At 45.7% G+C, this 22,463-nt stretch overlaps 1 protein-coding gene across 1 annotated transcript; it reads right to left on the bottom strand.

Annotated features, from left to right (window-relative positions):
- Positions 1-8,755: 8,755 nt before the first annotated feature.
- On the bottom strand, positions 8,756-22,324 carry LOC149339430 (uncharacterized). The gene is made up of 6 exons (XM_089548218.1): positions 22,071-22,324; positions 21,694-21,866; positions 20,311-21,551; positions 15,643-15,755; positions 11,436-11,617; positions 8,756-8,997 (listed from the first exon to the last, which is right to left on the bottom strand). The coding sequence occupies exons 1-6, from the start codon at positions 22,193-22,195 to the stop codon at positions 8,822-8,824; spliced, it is 2,010 nt and encodes a 669-aa protein (XP_089404344.1). The 5' UTR covers positions 22,196-22,324; the 3' UTR covers positions 8,756-8,821.
- Between the last annotated feature and the right edge of the window lie 139 nt (positions 22,325-22,463).

Raw genomic sequence — 22,463 nt, 5'->3', positions numbered from 1 at the left:
GTAGAATTGAAATAGGCCTGTAATTTTCAATAGCTTTTAAAGGGCCACTTTTATGTAGCGGTTTAACTATGGCAACTTTTAAATTGTGTGGAATGAAGCATTTAGTGATAAAATCATTCAACATAAAAAGAAGTACCGACTGCAGTTTCGTGAAGTTCCGTTGGAGGTCACTCATCCTGATATTGTCAATACCTGCGGCTTTCTTCGAATTGAAGCTAAAGATTATGCTGTGAAGGTCCTGGGGTGTAATAGAGGGGAGAAAAGCTGAAGAAGCTGTGCAATATAAAGACCGAGGAACCTCATAGTGGGATAATGGAAACTTCCTGGAAACCTGAGAGAAAAATGCATTAAACTCAGAGGCAGCAGAGGGAAGGTCTTTGAAGGATTTGGCAAATGCATCGCTAATGGATTGTTTAGGGTTTCGTCCAAAAACGCAATTGATAGTTGACCAAGTTTTACGCGAAGAGTGTTGGTTATTATGGAAAGCCGAATTGAAGTAGTTACGTTTCGAGGCTCGAATCATGGCAGTAACTTTGTTTCTAAATAACCTGAAATTATCTTTGAGGCGTGTGTTGTTGGGAGAACGCTTGCAACGTGTCCAAAGGGCGTCTTTTTCTGCAATGGCCTTTAGAATGTCCCTTGTTAACCAAGGAAGGTTTGGGTTACGTTTTTTAATCACTTTGACTTTTTGTGATGAGACTGTTATGGAACTGACAACCTGCACAAATCTATCGTATACGTTAAAAGAATTCGCTTCCTCGAGGAAAGAGGCCCAGTTAAAGTCGGCTATAAGTTTATCGAATGTGGCAGTGTCTGTATATGTAATTTGCTCCTTATTAAGGCATGATTTATTTGAAGAAGGAAAAAGGATATGAGAACCTACAAAGTAATGATCTGAAAGTTTGTATGTAATCACAGAAGAGAAATTCTGGGCAAACGGAGCTCTTATATTGATGTGATCGATACAAGAAGCTACGAAATGTTTTCCCAGGTACTCTTCTCTTGTGTAGTCTTTTATCGTTGGTTCAATACCATGTTTTGCCAAAGTGTTGAGGTACTCGCAAACAGATGAACGTGCTGGTGACAAGGTGTCAATATTGAAGTCTCCAATGAGGCATATAGCATGATTTGGCAATAGGGAGCCCAAAAAATTGTCGAGCTCAGAAAGAAATTCTTTCACATTTTGGGAAGGAGGCCTGTAAACTCCTAGAAGTGTAACCTCCGAACTTAAAAGTGATATCTGCAATGCAACACACTCAGCAAAGCAAAATGTTGACTTTAAAGGGTAAGCATTCCATTTGCTGTGAACGAAAACAAGAATTCCGCCGCCTATCCGATTTGAGCGTGTGTAAGAGAAACTAGAATAATTGGGTAACGAAAAAGAGGAGAGAAGTGTGGAAGGGATGTTAATTTCTGTAAGTATGAATGCATCTATGGTATTCTTAGTGTTGTCAACAACAGCCAAAAATTCATTCCAATGTTTTCGTAAGCTGCGAATGTTTACATGAACTACACTGAATGCGTCCACCTTTGGCGAGACTAAGTTACAAAATTCACCAATATTGGCGCAAAGAGAAAAGGTACAGTTCATGATTCAAACTAGTTTATCTAAATCAGTAGAATCATGGATTCGAAAAATAGAAGAGACTTCGGTCTTCCTAGCAAAGATTTTTCCATGTTTGACCCAAACAAATTTAAAATTACTTGCCTTGCCTTTCTGCTTAGCCTCCCAGAGCAGTTTCCTGTTTGATGTGGTGAGGTTGTCGTTAAAGTACATTTCAGATAGCTCTCCCTTTTGCACTAGGGGCGTGATCTGGCTTCGGTGACTCATCCATTTTTCTTTTGCAGCGACAGAAGTGAATCTCACCAGCAAAATTGGTTTCTTTCCTTTTTTCTGCGGAAGACAATGAGCTGCTTCGATATCTGAATCAATTAGCTCAATTTTCAGCTTCTCTGCCAAGTTCTTTAGTGCCTCAGACACCTGCTCACCTTGCTTAAGAGAGAACCCCTGTATTTCTAAGTTCTGCAGCCTACTGTATTGTTCCATGTCATTAATCTCTTTCTGAAGGTGCAGTAGCTGTTCATTTTGGCCCGTCACTGTGGTGCTCAGAGTAAGCACTTCATCTTGAAGCTTCTGGATTGTGGTCTGCTGTTCAGCAGTGGATTTAACTAAGTCATCATATTTCTCAGAGAAAAAAGAAATAGAGGCGTGAATACCTTTAACTGATTCTCCCAGCGACTCAACATTAGATTTCAGCAACAACAACTCATCAACTCTGCGAGAAAGTGAGCTGATGGCGTCCTTAATTGGCAACAAGCTCTCTATCTTGGCAAAGAGCTCCTCAAGAGTTCTTGACGAGCTAGCCTTTTCATTTTCTGAATCTGTACCACTCTGTAAGCCACACTGCAGACAGCACCAGTCAGCGTATGCTTCAAACCCTCTTTCGGCAGCAGACTTTGCCGTAACCCCTGAACATTTTTTTTTATAATGAAACACCTTATCACAACCCGAACATGTTAAGTAATTGCCTTCGGAGGGCAATTCTTCCGAACATTTGAAGCAAGTTGACATGGTCACAAAATAAAACGATTAAACAGAAACGCAGTCGGTGGTGGGCAAAAGGCAAATCTGAGAGTGCAAAAAATACAACTCTCACCTGCAATAAAGCTGTGATCAGCTCCAGCCAAACGCCCGCCACCGACTGCGCGCAGTGCTCGTTGACAGCGCCTTTTATCCTCCTGGAATTCGGCGGGGGCGGGGCAGGAAGCGCTCAGCACGATGCCCTGGTGATAGTGACCACGCTGCGCAGTGGTTTTCCAGGCATGCTCCGTCTTGCTTCAAAGATGATTTGCATCGCAGGTGAATACCATCCGCTTGGTCCTTGTAGTTCTGCAATAAAGCTGTGATCAGCTCCAGCCAAACGCCCGCCACCGACTGCGCGCAGTGCTCGTTGACAGCGCCTTTTATCCTCCTGGAATTCGGCGGGGGCGGGGCAGGAAGCGCTCAGCACGATGCCCTGGTGATAGTGACCACGCTGCGCAGTGGTTTTCCAGGCATGCTCCGTCTTGCTTCAAAGATGATTTGCATCGCAGGTGAATACCATCCGCTTGGTCCTTGTAGTTCTGCAATAAAGCTGTGATCAGCTCCAGCCAAACGCCCGCCACCGACTGCGCGCAGTGCTCGTTGACAGCGCCTTTTATCCTCCTGGAATTCGGCGGGGGCGGGGCAGGAAGCGCTCAGCACGATGCCCTGGTGATAGTGACCACGCTGCGCAGTGGTTTTCCAGGCATGCTCCGTCTTGCTTCAAAGATGATTTGCATCGCAGGTGAATACCATCCGCTTGGTCCTTGTAGTTCTGCAATAAAGCTGTGATCAGCTCCAGCCAAACGCCCGCCACCGACTGCGCGCAGTGCTCGTTGACAGCGCCTTTTATCCTCCTGGAATTCGGCGGGGGCGGGGCAGGAAGCGCTCAGCACGATGCCCTGGTGATAGTGACCACGCTGCGCAGTGGTTTTCCAGGCATGCTCCGTCTTGCTTCAAAGATGATTTGCATCGCAGGTGAATACCATCCGCTTGGTCCTTGTAGTTCTGCAATAAAGCTGTGATCAGCTCCAGCCAAACGCCCGCCACCGTTTTGAACGCAACACTTTTTTGAGGAAAGGAAATCGCAGTAGGAAGGGAGGAACGCCACCACCCGTTCGGCGCTATGCCTCTCCCTTTGAACGCGACGCTTTTTGAGGAAAGGAAATTACGCAGCAATTCTCTGTCATCTCGGTGGACACCCGAACCGCACCGTACAGGAAGGGAAGAACGCCACCACCCATTCGGCGCGATGCCTGTCCCTTAGAACGCAACGCTTTTTGAGGAAATGAAAAGGCGCAGTAATTCTCCGTCATCCCGGTGGACACCCGAACCGCTCCGTAAAGAAAGGGAGGAACGCCACCACCCGTTTGGCGCGATGCCTTGCCCTTTGAACGCAACTCTTTTTGAGGAAAGGAAATGGAGCGTAATTCTCTGTCATCTCGGTGGACACCCGAACCGCACCGTAAAGGAAGAGAGGAACGAAGTGGGAGTGGAAAAAGAAAGAGGGGCCGTAATGAAGAAACTGAAAATTGTAATTGAGGAAAGGAAATTACGCAGTAACTGTCTCGCATATCTCGGTGGACACCGGTCAAAACGCGGACACATCTGCTGACACGGCTGTCGACACGGCTGCTAACGACAGTATGAGGCATTAATGGATTTCGCCTTAAAAAAAGAAAGAGAGAGGGGCGCTACGTTAAAGGGGGGCCGTGAGGAGGTAATCCCGTTCTACAGAAGGTTGATGGAAGGGACGCTGACACAGGAGCCCTTTCGATGGAGGAAAAATTATAGAGGCCCGTGTCAGTGCATGTTAAAGAACCCCTGGTGGTCGGAATTTCCGCAGCCCTCCACTACGACGTCCCTCATAGCCTGAGTCGCTTTGGGACGTTATAACCCCAATGAACCAAACGAAACCTCTTTTTAGGGGTGTAAAAATCCTCGAAAATTTTGAATAGCCAATCGAATATACTCGTATTCGGTTCGCTGAACGAATCAAATATTGCATGCAAATGGGCAGCAGTAAGGGTGCTCAGCTACTGAGCTGGAGTTCCCGAGTTGGAACCAGGCCGCGGCGGCCGCGTTTCGATGGAGGCTAAACTCAAAAGACGCCCGTGTGCTGTACGATATCAGTGCACGTTGAAGAACCCCAGGTGGTCGAAATTTCCGGAGCCCTTCACTCTTTCTTCCTTTCCGCTTTTCCCCTCCTCTATCCCTTCTTACGGCGTGGTTCGGGTGTCCGCCGATATAAGAGAGTTACCGCGCTACTTCCTTACCTCAAAAACTCATTAAAACCAGCTTAAAAAATGGGCAGGTGTACTAACGAACGGCATCTAGAGCACTCGAAAAAAATTGGCAGAGGCTTAGCTTGGTTAAGCCTAGTGGATTACGAAAGCAAGGACGCTGAACTTGTAGATGCACCCAGATCAAGAGATGTTGAACGCATTCACCTGGCTGCATAATATGCACGCCGTTTAGCTAAACATTGTTCCCGCTCTACATCCGTTTCTTCCGCACGCCGCCGCTTAGCTGCAGCACATCGTTTACAGCTTCACCTTATACACATCATCCGACATATCGTGGAGGATTCGCTGGGACGACTGCGACGAGCCGAGTTGGGGGGCCGCTTTTCAACAGCTGGCATGACGTCACGTAGAGCGAGCGCCTCCACCACGGCAGCGGCGCGTGGAGGATTCGCTTGGACGATCGCGACGAGCCGATTTGGGGCCCCGCTTTTCGACAGCTGGAATGACGTCACACATAGGTCACGCTAAAGGTCAATGGTGGATTCTCCGGGACGACGGCCAAGAGCGGAAACGTCGAGCAGTATTGCTTTCGCAATAAAAATTAGCCTCGGTTAAACTACTGCTGAACCTGCTAGCGAAAGTTGTGGAGTATCGGGCAACTATACGCCGCTTGGCGTCTGTGACTAGAGTGCGTTCCGAACACTGAATAGGCAGTGCGCCCACCACGCAGGTAGCAGTTGATGGTTGTTCGCGAGAGTTTGCTCATCCGATGAACTGCTACGGCCTATTGCAGCAGTGCCGCGTGTCTGCCACAACGTTTTCAGCGCTAACGCATGCAGCCCACATCTCTCTCTCACCTTCCCACGTACCTATATAAGCGCGATTGAGGCGTCCACTGACCCAGGAAGCCAGTTATGCGCACTTCCTTTCCTTAAAATGAGCGTAAAACGTGGTCAACGCCAATGCACACAACGAACGCCGACGGCCTATGGCTTCAGCGCCGCGTTTCTGTCACAACATTGTGAATGCCAACGCATGCAGCGCACACCTGTCACTACCGCCACAGCTTAAAGCACGGTTGAGGTGTCCACTGTTCCAAGAGGGCAGTTATGCGCCTTCCCTATGGGTCAGGTGTCCTCCGCCCTCACCTCACAATACATATATATCCTGGCGTAGCAGAGCTAAGCCACTGGCAATTTTTTGCTTCATATTTTTCCTTTTCTTCGATTCTTGCCTGCCTGCCCTTTTGTTCATCTTTTCGGCAGTTTTGTATCGATAGCTACACTATACGCCAGCCGCTCCGCCTCTTCAGCATTCACCTCACGCTACGCCACGTATATCCTGGCATAACAGTTAAGCCACTGCCAATTTTTTTGCTTCATATTTTTCCTTTTTTCGATTCTTGCCTGTCTACCCTTTTGTTCACCTTTGAGGCAGTTTTGTAGCGATAGGTACTATACGCCAGCCGCTTCGCCTCCGCCGCGGTTGCTGGTTACGGCGCTCGGCTGCTGGCCCGAAAGACGCGGGTTCAATCCCGGCCACGGCGGCTGAATTTCGATGGAGGCAAAATTCTAGAGGCCCGTGTACTGTGCGAGTCAGCGCACGCTAAAGAACCCCAGGTGGTCGAAATTTCCGGAGCCCTTCATTACGGCGTGCCTCATAGCCCGAGTCGCTTTGGGAAGTTTAACCCAAATAAATCAAATCTTCAGCATGGTCGCACTTACACCGTGGTTACACCTCGGTCGTGGTCGCACCTCGGCGGACACCCGAGCCGCACTGTACAGGAAGGGAGGAAGTGGGAGTGAAATAAGAGAAAGTGGGGCCGTGATGAAGAAAATGAAAATTGTATTTGAGGAAAGGAAATTACGCAGTAACTGTCTCGCATATCTCGGTGGACACTCGTCATCCGTTTGTAGAGGAAGGGAGGAAGTGGGAGTGAAAGAAGAAACAGAGGGGCCGTAATGAAGAAAATGAATTTGAGGAAATGAAATTAGGCAGTAACTGTGAATCCACGTCCAGGGACTAAGATGAAGAAGGAAAGCCCAGCTAAACGCAGCGGCGAAAGACTGACTGCAATTCGCCTCAGCGAGTTGCACTCGGCCAGCTGTAGCTCTCGCGTCACTCTATAGGTTTAACCAGAGATAAACCACAGCCAATTTTTTCCCCTGTTCTCTCCCGCTGGTCCAATCTCCCCGTTCGCACCACCACCCACACGCTCCGACTGTTTTTCATGTATTGACTACGGGACCTCGTGCTTCAGTCACTGTGTGCCTAGTTTTCACCTTCAAATGACCTTGAGCATACCGCTAGCGCGCGCGCCGTTACTGCGGATGCGCAGGTCGTCGGCGCCAGGTGCGCACTAGCGGCGCGCGGTAATTGCCCAATGGTCACTGAAACGTCACTGGACATCCGCAGGACGTCCCAAATGTCCCTAGGACGTTCAAGGGAGTTTAGTGCCCATTGGGAAGCGGTGGTAGCACGCGCTATGCTTAAATAAGAAAGTTTTAGCGTCATGGAGGGAAAAAAATCGGGAGGGAACATCCGACGAGCCTTGAGGCCTAGTCATAAAAAGTAAAAAGTCAGGCCCCCTCGTGATCCCACCACGTGATAACGTGCGGTTATATCATTTCTAGGGACTATAGTGCCATATATCCCCGCTGTGCACGCGCATGATCAACCTCCTTGCCCGAAAGACGCGGGTTCGATCCCGGCCGCGGCGGCTGAATTTCGATGAAGGCGAAATTCTAGAGGCCCGTGTACTGTGCGATGTCAGTGCACGTTAAAGAACCCCAGGTGGTCAAAATTTCCGGAGTCCTTCTCTACGGCGTCCCCCATAGCCTGAGTCGCTTTGGGATTTTAAAACCCCCAAAACCAAATCAAACCAACCTCCTTGCTGTAGACGCCCGCGCTACAGCCGCGCTCGGAGCAAGGGGAGTTGGCAGAGAATGGGAGAGGTTTTCCGCAACGGCTGCCAGCCATACACTGCGCATGACCGGGCGTGGCCGGGAGAAAGGGCGGCTGACCCTTAGGAAAGGGTCACGAAGAAGACTGGTTGGACTGCGGCGCAGACCAATGCGAAGGAGAAAAAATAAAGGAAAAAAAAACAAGGCGAAAGGAAAGGGAGTTACTTGCAACCATGGGTCGCGAAGAGATGAAGCATGTAGATATCTAATCTCGTTCTACAGCAGGCTCGTGGAAAGAACGCTGAAGCAAAATCGCTGTTTTTCTACCAAGCAGTACCAGTGTCACAATGTGAAAATGCTGGCGTCTGCTTTGGAGAGTGACGCTCCACTCACCACTCGCTTCCCGACTGTACCCCTCTGGTTGGAGGGCTGCCTGCCTACCCCACACCATTTAAATTTAACATTTATTTTATAGATAGATCAGATAAAATAGACTTCCGATCAAAGTTAAAGTTTAGAAGAGGTCTCTTACTGCCAGAATTCAATCTGTACTAATGATACGGCTGAAAGAGGACTTCAGAAGACAGGTCCTATATATGACCTCTTTTAGACATGGAAGCTTTGGTTGGGAAAGGCATCTAATATTCACCGCCTTTTCAAGCTTATGGTGAATACAGGTTAGAAGACGGGTCCTATTTCTAACCTCTCTATGACATCTTAGAGATTTTTTGGTGGGAAAGGCATGGTTTAGAGGCTTTTTAGGCTTGTCGTCAATATGAGGTAAAAGATGGGTTCTTTTTGTGCCCTCTTTATGACTTCACTGCAAGAACGATACCATTATACCCTTTTTTTTTAAGACATAGATGCTCGAAGAAGCATAACACATCAGGAATTAGGCGTAAAGCATGAAGCAAGGCTATAATAGGGTTTTGCCTGCAAACATGAAACTAGGAGGTGTTCAGTGCTGCAGATCAAGCTAATCATGCAGCTCAGACTATATAAGCCATAGGGTCACTTCAAACAGGTTTCGATATTTAAATAACTTTTTATGTAAAAACAGATGATACACATTCTGGACAAAAGAAAGAAGACTACAAGTCTTCCACACTCCACTTGTATGCAACTTCTTCAGTTGCCATCTTGTTATTTTTTGCTTCAATCAGCTTCTTTTCAAAACCGTTGGATCGGTCCACTCCATCCCAACGATAGCCAGGAGGGATGCCATAACGATTTGGTGGGGGCTCAGGGCCACTGTATTTGGGACGTCCTGCAAAAATTTAGTATGAAATCAATCAAGGAAGTAATATGCATGATACCATTTCATATCATTACACTTGTGACAACCATGGGCAGCATTCTGAATGCCTTACTGGAGAAATAAAATGTCGAACTGAAGTGCAATGAGCTGCCCCTCCATGTCTCAACATTTCGGTTATTGTAGAGACTACAAAATGAAAACATGCTGCAGATCTTTTCTTTACATAAAGTACCTCAAAATACACTGAAATAAATTTGCAGTCTTATTCTAATGCGGGATGGACAAAGGGAAATCTTTGTGGACATTCTAATCAAGTTTGCCAGCTCTGCAGAGTAAAAATTAAAAAAAAATGAAAAAAATTGCTCCTTTTCGTCAGTTTCAACACAGCTCCGTATGCTTTTGCCACTAATATAAGACAGGCGATTGACGTCAGCTGTGAGAACACTGTCACAACGGGCACAAATACAATTTTAGTAACACAGCTTTCCTTAATATCTTGCTCTCGAACACATCAACTGGAATGGTATAATATAACAATTTCCAAACTGACTCCATGCCATTTTAAAATGCCCCGCAATAGGGGATATTCAAAATTCCGCAAGTGCGCTTTCCCACATAACTATTTTGCCCTAAACAAGATGGCCGACTTCGCTATAAAGGAACTACGTGGGCTACAGGACAGGCGCTAAAGGTGTGGCTAGAATGTAGGAAACGTATTTTGGAAGAATAAAACAAAAAACCAGTCTTTCTTGCTTTGTTTCAGCTGGAAACGCATGGTCAGCCATCTTGTTTGGGACAACATTGTTATGCGTGAAAGCGCACTTGCGGAATTTTGAATATCCCCTATTCCTCACTGACTGGAGTGACACCAAGCCCCACTTTAGCCCTTGGTTACTGGCTGAAGCCTAGAGTGTGATGTTGCTTTAGCCAGTGGCGACGGGTGGGAAATTTAAAAATGCAATTGATTTGGGGAAGGAACTGTTACATTACATCAACCCTGCATGATGAACATGTCCTCATAAGAGCCAGTAGAAAATCGCATGAACCACGTCATGTAAAGTGATAGAGGTGAAAGAGTAGGAGACCACTTCCCCAAGCTGGCCAGCGGTATTGGTATTCTACTATTTCTCCATCTGCCTCACCTGTTGGAATAACGCCCATTCTCCCACTGCCTCATTCTCCACTGGCCTCTCACAGGGCTCAGCTATACTCTGTGACAACTTTTTTTGGCAATTAAGAGAAAGGGACAGGGGCAGAGCATCTGTAACAGTGTCACCCTGCCAACAGTTTAGCTGCAGGTCAGCCGCCTGGTTCGCTGAACTGGTCGATTCACTCTTGTCAGTGGTATAGCTGGCGCCATCTATGGAAGCTTCGCGCAACAGGATTTGCCCCCAAAAATTGTTGCAATAAAAAAAAAATGTGTTTTGTGATGATTCTTTTAATGCTAAAAATGTGCAGTTAGAAAAATATGCCCTAAATATTTTAATGAGTGTTACCAGTACAATATTTTTTATGAGGAAGCCATTAACTGCAACCAGGAACTATATTCCACTACGCCGAACAAAAGGGCGTGCTCTGGCTCTAAAGTTCTTGTTCAACTGCCAAGAAAAGTGGTTGTGTGAAGCATAGAAAATGGTAAACACAATTTTTTTTTTTGACAGTGGTGGAACTGCTCTGTATTTTGCGGCAAACTGCAGCAAATGCTAAATTCTGCCACATGTCGCTAAAAAATCGTCTTTGCTCTGCAGCAAAATGCGGGGTGGGGGTAATTTTTTGGGGAAATGGCTGTACAGCTTTCATGCCATAGGCTAACACATGCCAGGAGGTGAAGCACTTCCCTAGCTGCCCAGACAGCCAATAGACAAAGAGGGCTGCAGATTAAGGTGAATGTGAGATTTAATCACGTGCCAATAGCCCTGTTCTTTAAAAGCAGAATGCCTGGGAAAAAAATTCGCACAAGACTGGGTTGCTCCGGCCAAGCTCTCCCTTTTTCGACCGTTTGCTCAACCAGGTATACTTTCACTAAATATGTTAACATTCCCACTTTCAATTTATTTTTTCTCTGAGAATAAGCTTTTCAGTGGGATAAGAAGAGACAGCAATATCAGAAATAGAAAATATTGCAAATGAATAGGCCTTTTGCAGTGATTAAATTCAGCAACTATTCTGAAGCACTACGTCACTAGCGAGATGAAATTCAATCTCAAGAGGCTGGAAGGAAAAAAGGCTACACTTTGAAAAGCGATAGGTCTCCTGGCAAGCAGGGCTGTTTGTGTTTATGCATAGACTAAAAGCCTCTCCTTGAAGGGTAACATTGGTCATGGTGCATAGAAGTAATGCACATATCACCCACTGGTAAGGCACAAAGAACAATGACGCTGACTGTTTAGGAAGGTCGGATATACAGGGCTAGCTTCCTGGTGTTTTTGGTCAGCAACATTACGTACCACTGGTGTCGTCTGCCTTCTTCTTCTTCTTTCGTATGTAGTTCAGCATTGGGTCACCTTCTCTCTCCTGGTCCTTCAAATGTTTCTCCAAGTCTTCATCACCCTCATAACGACTGAAGGGCTTTGCCATCTCATGCAGATGCTCCGCCAACTTCTGGCTCTGCTGTTCTTGCTGTGCAAGACTGGAATGAATGAGTGCAGAAATTATTTTTCAGGTATAGTTTCTCATAATCACCATGTATGCCCCACATTATGACGATGATTTACAATATCTTTACAACTGGCTTTGCAAGAAATACAAACAAGGGACTAAATGTAGCAATGATTTTATTCAGAAAATAACTGATTCAGGAAATAATAGAGAATCCTTTAAGATGTGTCCTTTTGAGTCATGAAACATTAAAACAAGTAGAACAATGTGCGGTTTACAAACACTGCAAAACAAATAGGATACTGAACAGTTTACACATAGAAACATCCAGCTTGAGAACATTACTTTCAACACATTGCACAATCTTTTCAAAATGTAGTACTTTTCATTTTTTTTTGTGTGTGTTTTAAATTGTAGTAAGGTGTGTATTTGTGTGATCCACAGGTGAAATCTAGTTATCACAGACTGTAATATCCTTTTTTGTCAAGTAGTGTGCCTAGCATTATGCATGTACTGCACTTCTATGTTTTGCTTTTGCTGTAACAAAGATGCTGTCCATATTATTTTCTGTTGACATTATGAGAACTGCCAACGAAGAGGGCCTGTCAAGCTGGCTTTGGCAGCTCTTTGTGCAGGCCTACAGCCTCATGTAATAAGATGTAAAAAATGTCCTACTGTGTGTCCCACAGCAGGAATGTATTCATGTGGAAGGCTCCAGACAGGCATGTGGGAAAGGCTTTCTTTTGCGCGGCATCAAATTTAAAGTACGCAGCGAAAAAAATGTACTTAGCCAAGTGATGGCCCTAAGCCAGTGATAAGCCTGAGCAAATGGCGCCACGCTAGCCGACAACACTTGGCTAGGATGTGGCGCCTCCTGATCTGTAACGGCGCGTCTGAGTTCCCGGATCAGTGCCTCCAAATTCACAAACAAACACGATACTAAATTCCAGATATATACTGTTGTCCCACAGCATTTCTGATTCCAGCCCTTTCTTTCTTTTCTCCCGTGACCTACTGGTACAGAGTAGCTAGCTAGTTGTGACATGGATGTCAAGAATAGTGACCTTTTCTGATTAAAACTGAATTTCAAAAATGAATTCAACATACATACTTTCATTGGCGTCTTTCGGCTTAAACCAAAACATCCAACCCCTAGTTGTATTTTATCACTTTTCATGTGGAGAACTATGCTCACTGTAAAGTCACTACACACATATTTTTCCACCGTTATATATGTCTTTTCCCCACCTTGGTTGTGAAATGCCTGCATCATCACTGATGCCTGAAACGAATAAAATGCACATCTAACTAGACATACCACTATATACAGTCATGTCTCATTCATTTGAACAGTTTGGTTTCCGACCAAAAGTGCCCATAAAGCAAGTTGTCCTTAATTACGAACTGTCTTAAAAAAAAAAAAGGAAATATTCTGAAAAAATGCCGTGATTATGGCCCGATTTTGTGCATAGTGGAGTGCTGTGAAGTGGAAATCGGGCAACCTTGGAAGCTCCGAGTGCAAGATTCTGGCCGCCATTACCTTTAAAATAATGGGGTGCAGACTGAAGCACATCTGAAGTGCCTAGAGGTCCATCAGACGTTTAATGGCATCTCAAGGCGTGATAAAGTTCTACTACTACAACTGTTCACATGCCAAAAACTCTGAATGTGGTTTTAAACATAGCACAGGCTGCAGAGAAAGAATTCGTTTTTCCAGCCATTCATGCGATGCGGCAAATGGCAAGGTGTGTTGACAGGGCTCTTTGCAACTGTAATGCATGAAATCACACACACACAAAGGCTATCAGTCTGGCATTATCACTCAGGCACTGTCTTTCGATGGTGTCCTATCCTCAAAATACAAGAAGCGGAACAATCAACAATCTTTAGGGGCCGTCGAAATTTTCTTCTCCTCACTGTCCATATCAATGGGACAAAAATACATGGGCCCAAATGGGCTCTATGCCTTGTCCTTGTCCATAGTCTGGACAGTGAGTTTCCGTATTAACAAGTCACAAAACCATTGAAAAAGTTTGGTTCCCCACAATAACTGTCCATAATTTGAGTCGTCCATATCAACAAGGGCCTTATTAAGAAGGCACGACTATATATCAAGTTCACCATAGTAAGACTGCAAAAAGCTTTGCATTCCAATGACCTCAAAAAGCAACGAGGCTTGTAAAGAGTACATTGTACTTAGTAATGTGAACAAATAAGAAGCATTTCTTGACTTGCGCTGCAATAGCATTGACTTTAGCAAGTTTATAGAGCACGCATAGTCACAATGACCAGAAAACCGAACAAAAAACAGAACAGGAACAAGCTATATAATTTTTCTCAGCAACAAAACACTCCCCTTGTACAGCCTGCAAAGCAAATCCAAGTGCATTGGGGTAAATAGTTCTCCTGCCCTGTGTTCTTCGTTCACAGTTTTACAAATTTTCCTCACAAAAGAAGACAAAGGAAAGTGGACCGAAACACCAATAATGTGGCTCTCTAGCCTTAACAAGACACCTTCAATGTTTTCTCACTCTGCAAGGTACTGCTCCTCATGATTAGTCCTTTGGCACATTCTCCCAACTCTAGGGCAACACAATGATAGCAAGCCATGAGAGACAGAGAGAACTTTTATTTGAATTGAGGAAGGTTGCTCGAGCAACTTGGGTGGCACCCCTAGTCCAAGGCGCCACTGGCTTTAGCTGACTGACGACGGACTTGCTGAACCAACTTAAGTTGCTGATCCAGGGTCTCGCTGGTCAGGGTCACCTCCCACTGCTCATATGCCGGGTTGGATACAGTTAAGTGTTTTGGTTTCGTTGTCAAATCTCTTTATGCGATGAGCTTAGTATCACAATCAAGACCACAGGGTAAGGTAAAGTGCCAAATCTCTCCGGACCCAACTAAGGACTCCTCCCATCCAGGAACCAACTCCTTCTTATGAGGAACCAGCAGCTGTGGGTGTGCCCTGCACTGCTCTCTGTACAAGGCACAGCTGCCCGTATCACAGCAAGAAGGTCTCCACTTTCCCCTTTTTCTGTTTTCCTTTAAATTCACACTGCTCACGTCCACATTAAACTAGGAAAGCCTTCATGAGTTCCAGAGAATCATGACAGTGGCCACTTTTCTTTTGCAGAAGCCGAGGAATGCGTCTCTACGCCTGTATCATTAACAAATAAAGTAAATAAAGTGAAGGAGATACAGTGAGGGACTGGCCAGGCTCCATGCTGCGCAGAGTGTGCTGCGCATGTTCTAGTATGTCAGCAGTGACCTAAGAGGGAAAAACACCACTACTGACAAAATTACACCTTTAAACTTTCTGAGAAGCCATTAGCCGGGCAGTTATTTGAGCGACTGTCTGCAGTCACTCAAAGACTGGTGTCACTGCAACCTTCTTTTAACTGGGACGCCTGTATGATACTTTGAAGCAGCAAAGGTAGCTAAAGGGCAAGTGAGAAGGGAGAGCAAGTGCAAAGGTGTGAAAATGCAAATGCAAATTAGGTGTGTTTGCACTTTGGTTTGCACTTCAGTTTCAGATTGGTTCGAGGCTTTAAGAGGGCAGTTCGATAGCGGTATGTTCTGGATCCATTGTGCATGGATGAAAGTTGATGAAGATGACGACATTCGAAGCACAGCGCAAGAAACTGGCAGTTAAACACGCAGGATGTTCGGTTGTGGCGGTGGCATAGTGGCCTAATGCCGTGGCCACCAAAACAGATCTGTTCGTGCTGCCATGGGTTCGAAACCCACCTGTGGCCATAAACCCATGGCCACAATGGGCACCTGCCTATGGTGGCAGGTGGGCAACCTGCCACAGGCTTCAGACAAAGACCGACGAAATCGGTGAGAGGGGGTCTTATCGCTAGCATACTTTTAAAAACACAAGAGCAGAAAAGTGAATGTGTGCAATTCCAGCAGTGCTAAGAGTCCAACGGGAATGCAGAGAGATGGCCTCCTAAGCCAAAATTTCCCTGTCCGATTTCATGACCGGGACCGCAAATCAAAATGAGAAATGTCACCACAGCTGACAAGAGCATCGAGAGGAGAACGTTGTCATACCCTTTTCCCCACTTGCTGTAGATACTGGCCATCTCTGCTTCTTTGGCAGCTTTTTCTTTCGCTCTGTCTGCTTTAGAAGTGTCCCGAAGCTTCACCACTTCTTGTATTTTTTCCTGCATGGAACAACATAAATGAGCTTATAACAATGAAAGGACAGTAACAAACAGCACACAGGGGGAATAGGTGTCCTGTTCCTGTAAGACAATGGTCCAAAGTGAACATTGTGGATGGCACTGAAACAGGAGGTGTTGGCTGGTTTCGGGCACATCTAAACAACTGCTAAAAGTGTGAATAATGTACAAAAAATGAGAAAAAACTGTAAAGGCGCGGCGCCAATATGGCCCTCCCCATGGCTGCAATTTCTTTAAGTACCAGTGTACCAAACGAAACTGGAAAACACAGATAAGAAGCATTCTTTCAAGCCCTCACTAGGCTGCATTTCAAAAGCACAGAGAGAGGCTTAACCTCTTGTGGACGAGTGTCGCGAGTTCGCGACAAACAGTTTGTGAGCTCCTCCGTCGAGCTGGAATGCACGAACAACAATACCCTACTTTCAGATAATATTAGAAGGTGTCTGGCAACCGCATAACAGCGAACTGTCATCTTGTGCATAGGAGACACACTGCAGGAGCCCTGCTCGCTTTCTTTCATTTTTCATCGCCACTGGAAAAATGTGGTAAGCTGATGAGTTGCGAACAAAATGTATTTCAGTTCATTCGCTTCTATATAACAGCTTTGTTTTGGAGGAAAAAAAAAAACACTGCTGTCGTAACATTATGGGCTAAATTACATTGAGAACAGTATGTCACCATTTCACATCAAAAGCCTATAAGGGATCGTTTAGAGGCAGTTTTTTTTTTTGTTACCTGAATTACAATTCAACATAAAGAAACAATTTTGTGGGGTTCAGCATCCCAAGGAAACTCTGACTATGAGGGACGCTGTAGTGGAGAGCTCCAGATAATTTCGACCACCTGTGGGGTTCTTTAACGTGCACTGACATTGCACAATACACAGGCCTGCGACCGCTGCGGCCGAGATCAAACCTGCGTCTTTCGGGTCAGCAGCCGAGCACCACGAACACTGAGCCACCGCGGCGGCTAACAAAAACAACATCAAGAAAGTGTGTTGTATTAGCTAACCGGCAATTTCTTTGCTTCCAGTGCATAAAAAAGCTTTTATACAATACTACTTCTGTTCATGAAGTGGATGCTGCTGATAGGGCGAACGTCACGTCAGGAGCACCTGAGAGAGACTTCATAGCTGCAATTTGACTAGTGGTGCTGAGATGAAGAAAAAGGAAGTGGAAGCTACGAAAAAAATGAAGCCTTTGCTGATGGAGAAGAGGTCAACAACAACAACATGGATGTGACAGCTGCAAAATGGCATGACAACCGAGGCGGAACACTGGCCAGCACAAGCGATTGTCCTGTGCCATTAGGACAGCACATGAGGTACGACAGGAAGGAAAAGGAAGTTGGGAATGTGCTACAGCCAGCAACTGTTTCTACATAAACTCACTTACGGGTGGTGTTGATTTACTTGTCGGACTGACGACACATTACAGGACTTATCTAAAGTGGTGGTGGTAAAAACAGTTATTGAGAGAGAGAGAGATTAAAGTGGCTGAAGACAGGTGGGGCGCTTAATCCACAGCCCCAGTGCCGAGGGCTGCACAGCGTAGGGCAGTGGTCAGTAATAAATTAGAAATGGCAGCACTTCAAGATGCCACAATGCAAAGGTCAGCCAGGGTTCGTTGGTACAAAAATGCCACACCTTTTCATTAATAAGAAGTGCTTCACAAGTTTCCGAATGATATGAGACTCAGTTTATCCAAGTAAAAAGCACTGCAGTAAGCGAAAGTCCCTGAATAGATTTTTTCACTTGAATCGTGTTGTGATATTTTCACAACAAACAGAAAACACACCATGCACACCATGGGTGCAAATGGTCTGAAAGTTTTTCTGCCCATTCCCAGAACACAAACAAAAAGTCTTAGGCATGGATCAGGGGCCAGTGGACATGAAACAATGAGAATGAAAACATGTAGTGCATTAATCTACTTTACAAGTCACGTACGTGATATGCTATGTGCATGTGCTTGGTTAACCTAGCTGCCCTTGTCTTTTTTTCTCTCTTTCACGTGCCATGCAGAGAATATGCAGTATAAAGCAATATGTAGCCGCAGTCCAAGTTTTCAACCTCATTAGCATTCCAGAAGAGGGCAAATACGGGCTGGTTGGTACATGTTTTACGAATTGGAAAAACAGCGCAATCAAAGCGCTGGTGTTTTGTCGTTCTCTTGTGTTTCGTCTTTGATTGTGCTGTTTTTCCAATTCGTAAAACTCATTAGCATTGTTTCCCATGGAAGATGACATTTCCCCAGCTGAACTTTTTTAATCAGAGTTCAAAGTACTCTACTGCATTTGCTATTACTGCTACTTTAGTATTTACCAGAACTGCCTTGATTTAAACTTGTGCGGAGGCATGCATCAAAGAACATTTTCTATCAAATCCACCTTGTCCATTTTAGAAGTGTTTAAAATAGTTACGAGCTTGAAGAATTTTTTACACCTAGTACAGGCAAGAACAGAGGTAAATAGACCAAGTGAGCAGCGAATGATCTGTGTTCCAGTGCCGCCTATTCAAGCTGAAAGACTACGCTAAGCATTGCGCAAGCATGCCTTGGATTTCATTAGTGAAAGCAATGCAGAGAGCTGAAATTGCGCAGTCTTGAAGTCAGGCTATAATACCGCGCACTAGAAGAGTACAAAGATTTGCAGAAAAAAAGTAGAAAATGAACCCGAAAGGTTGTGTGCAAAAGAAAAAAAAAAACATAAGTTGAAAGGCCATGTTCGGCCCCTGCAAATCGTGGTCTTTCGTACCGGCAGTGCCTCAGAGACCTGTAGCCAGCAAATGAAGAAAGTAACCAGACACTGCAAGGGTAAGCAATACGTCTTGTCCATAGAGAAATGAGTCGCTGTTCACTTTTGGTGTTAAAAAAAAAAGCGCCAAAATTTCTTGTTGCCCTTACTGTGTACGAATATGTTAGCGACAACCAATTTAACATTTTCTGACATTGCACATTTCAAAGTGCATCTACTGCGCGTGTTGGTTAAGACATTCAATGATCTCAGATGACGATCAAAAGCCCCAAATGAAGTCAGCATAAGCAGAACAGTAGAGGAAAGATGCCGTAATCCGTAATGTTCATGTTTTTGTAGCCTGGGCACAATGGAAGAAAAGGTCATGATAAATGTTGCACGGCGGCTTTGAGGAGAGGAAAAACACGCATTCCTCTTCAGATGATGCCGATAACCATGATCGACATTTACACCCCAACTGAAGTCCTCATAATTCGCTGTCGCCAGTAAAACCTCAGCACCGTGTGGTGTGAAGGGAGAAGTGCTGAAAGTCATCTCGAACAACACCACAGAGTCAAAAACGTCAATGCATGATCACTTTTGCCAACAAAACCAAAGCATGCAGAGAGCTCTGTGAATTACTGACAGTCTGGAGCACGCATATGTGTTGCAAGCTGCTTCCTCCCAGCCCAGCTAAGCAGCTTCAAGACACAGTCTGGCTGTTTCTAGCATGCTCTACTGACACCAAGTTGAGTATGTTCATGCTTCCATAAGGCACACAAAGCATATTCTAAGAGACACAACAAAATACCATGCATTCCAAATGAATTTATATTATAAAAAAGAAAGATCGGCAGATACACTTAAGACTGCTCAAGTGAGAGCAGACCTAAGCCCGACTGCTCACTTTGCGAACGTAGTCGCCATGCGCTGTGGTGTGATGTAATCTGATGCCACGCAGCTAGCAATTCTACCTCTGCATGGGTCTACGCAGCCGCTGCCGCAGCACCGCCGCATCCCTTCTGATCTGCACGCTAACTTCGTAGTCTTTCTCTACTTCACATTCATAGATCCCTGGGAGTCCTCATACCACTCCTGGCGAAGTGGTGCAACAGTTAAGCGGTGCTTCCACCGGTGGGACTTGTGTGATACAGGTTGTCCCGAGCAACCTCGCGTAACCAATCATTAGACACCTGTCCACCTGCCAGGTTGCATGAGAATGCCAGCTTTTATGGGTACCATCAAGTGTTCACTCTTTCTCTCTCACACACTTACACGCCGAGAGAGAGAAAGAGAGAGAGAGATGGGTTTTTGCTCAATGGGGCAAGTAAGGATTACGCTTTAAAATGAATAAAACTAAATCATTTGATCCCTTTTAAACAAAGAAGAAAAACTAGGCACAGTGTCTTCTGTGACAAATCAACTAATACTAGTTGGTCCACGACACAAAACTCATCACTACGCACATACAGCAAGGTTACTAATTCTGGTTACATTCATGCAATACATGAAACTGAAACCAAAAGCCTCGTAGCTTTGTTCTCTCCACAAAGCAAAAGAACTTCAAGACCTATCACCTGCAATGAAAGTATTTGCAATCACAGTTCCATTTCTTTTTTGCCTGCATATTTGCCACACATGAAAAATGATCATTTGCATATTTGCATAAGGTCATCCATTAAAAAAAATGCAGTAACACTAACAGGCGACTAGAGCCTTACTGCATTGCAGATAACAGCAAAACTTGTAATAATCAGCACTCTAGACCACTACATAACTTACACTAAAAAGTTAAGAACCTCACCGGTTCCTTGGCCTTTCTTTTTGGACTTTCCTTTTCAACCTTGACATGTGCTGCCGCTGACCGGTGCTTTGACCTGGGAGGTGAAGACTTTCTGTCTTGTCTCTTGTGGTCTGCTGTGCTGTTCTGCTTCCGGTGCTGCTTTCCTGGTCTTGCAGGTGAGTCGGCACGAGGGCGCGGTGGTGACAAATCGCTGTCCGAGCCATGCTGCTCGACTGGGACCGGGCTTTCACTCTTCTTCCTAGGACGCACTGGTGACAAATCACTGTCCGATCCACCACGTCTGTTGTGAGCTTTTGTGACTGTGCCTGGGCGTGGCGGCGACAAGTCACTGTCAGAGCCACCACGCATTCCGGGCACGGCACCATCATCAGTTCTTTTGCAACGCCTTGGTGAAAGGTCACTATCAATGTCCTCAGCGGCACCTGAAACCCTAGCTGGGGACAGGTCACTGTCAGAGTCATGCCTAACACGTGACCTTCGGACATCACGGTCATCCCGCGGAGACAGTGGTTCTGTCTTCACCTTCACCTCTTTATACTGTGGAGAGTGATGTCTTTCATCAGACTTGTGAATCTTATGCTTAGATGATCTATGCTCATGCTCAGTGCGGCCTCTTCTTCCAGGCGCTCTCTGAGGAGAGTCAGGTGGTTCGCCTGGTGATACATGTCCTCTGCTCTGTTTCCCATCACTTTTGTTACGGATACTCTTCCTTTCTGTTGCATCAGCCGGTTCCACTTTGACTTTGACTTCAGAAACATCAGAATAAAACCTTTCTGGCGATGAACCGCGATATGCACTTGCCTGATCTTTCTTGTGCCTATGAGAACTGGATGATGTATCTGTGTCAGGCCTGTGTTTCGAAGAAGATGATGATGATGGATGCTGCTTCTTGGGAGACCGTTCCTTATTTCTCTTCGATCGGGGTGGTGACGGGGGTCTTCTACGAGGCGACGTATCACTTCCCGAGTGTTGCCTTGCCTTCTGAGGCGAAGACCTGTGGTGGGAGTTTTTTGACACTGGCTCAGCAGGTGGGCTTCCTCTGTTCCGGTAGTTTCTTTCGAGTTCACCGCGCTTTGCCGGAGACTCTGCAACACCTCCTGGTCGCTCCGGGGACAGGTCACTGTCAGAATCGTGCCTGCTCCTGTAGCAAGCTTGATGCCGCTTTCGAGGAGGTGATTCATCACTATCGTCAGCAGTCCTCCCCTGCTTGGAAGATCCACGAACTTCTTCACTGCCTGCATCTACAAAAAAAAAAGTAAGCACATATTCAAAATTAACACTAGGCGTTGCTGAAAGCATCTTCCACCAACGATCTACCACAAAACGAGGTGCGGATTTCAAAACATTCCCGCCAACTATTTGTGGCGCCAACTACTCGCTCACCTTTGCCAATTTTTTTCCACTGGGCCGATGTGTACTGCTCCGCCACACGGGCATGGAGAGGTCTTTCGTCAATAACTGACGCAACTGCTGGCTCATCATCTTCAGGCGTTGCTTCTCGACTGTGTGCCGAAGAAATTTGCTTCAGGTCGACATCATCGTCGAGTATACGTAACCTGTTGACAAACGAACAAAAACTTCGGGAACAGAGGCACTTACACAACACTTGCTCCGATTATTGTGTATGCACGTGAACGTGAACACAATGCGGGGTTTGTGGCACAAACAAACTGGCCCACTTTATGTTTTCGGGTGTTCTGCCGACAACAATCCAGCAGCCGCGATCCATATGATCCGGAATGCATTCAAACGAATCATACCTTTGGGTTGAAGAGACCTTCGTCCGTTTCTTTTTCTTCTTTTCTTTCCCGGACATGTATTTCTCTAAATATTTAAGTTTGTCGACGCTCTTTACCGGGGCAATAACTTCTCCGGACGACGCCATGACGGCCGTTTTCAGCTTTTCCACTTGATCTCTACGGTGTCTTCAGCGCTCCAGCGTGTGTTTACATGGCCTCTGAGAGCGAAAAGGGACGTTACGATTGGTTGGGCGACTCCCCCCGTAGCTGGTCTTGTTGCAGATCTCGGGAGCCACTATGCTTACGTTACAGTGTACAAAATACTCCCTAGATAGCGCTACCTTAAAATACTGACTAAAGTCACTGGAAATACTGACTAAGAAAAAAATAGAGGAGTCAGCGCGAAAAGGCATC

This window comes from Amblyomma mixtum, chromosome 6 (genome assembly GCF_055824585.1).
Source record: "Amblyomma mixtum isolate Tamu chromosome 6, ASM5582458v1, whole genome shotgun sequence".
In the NCBI taxonomy this organism is placed as follows: Eukaryota; Metazoa; Arthropoda; class Arachnida; order Ixodida; family Ixodidae; genus Amblyomma; species Amblyomma mixtum.
Note: the sequence above shows the minus strand (reverse complement) of the source record. Positions and strands in the feature narration are given on the sequence as shown.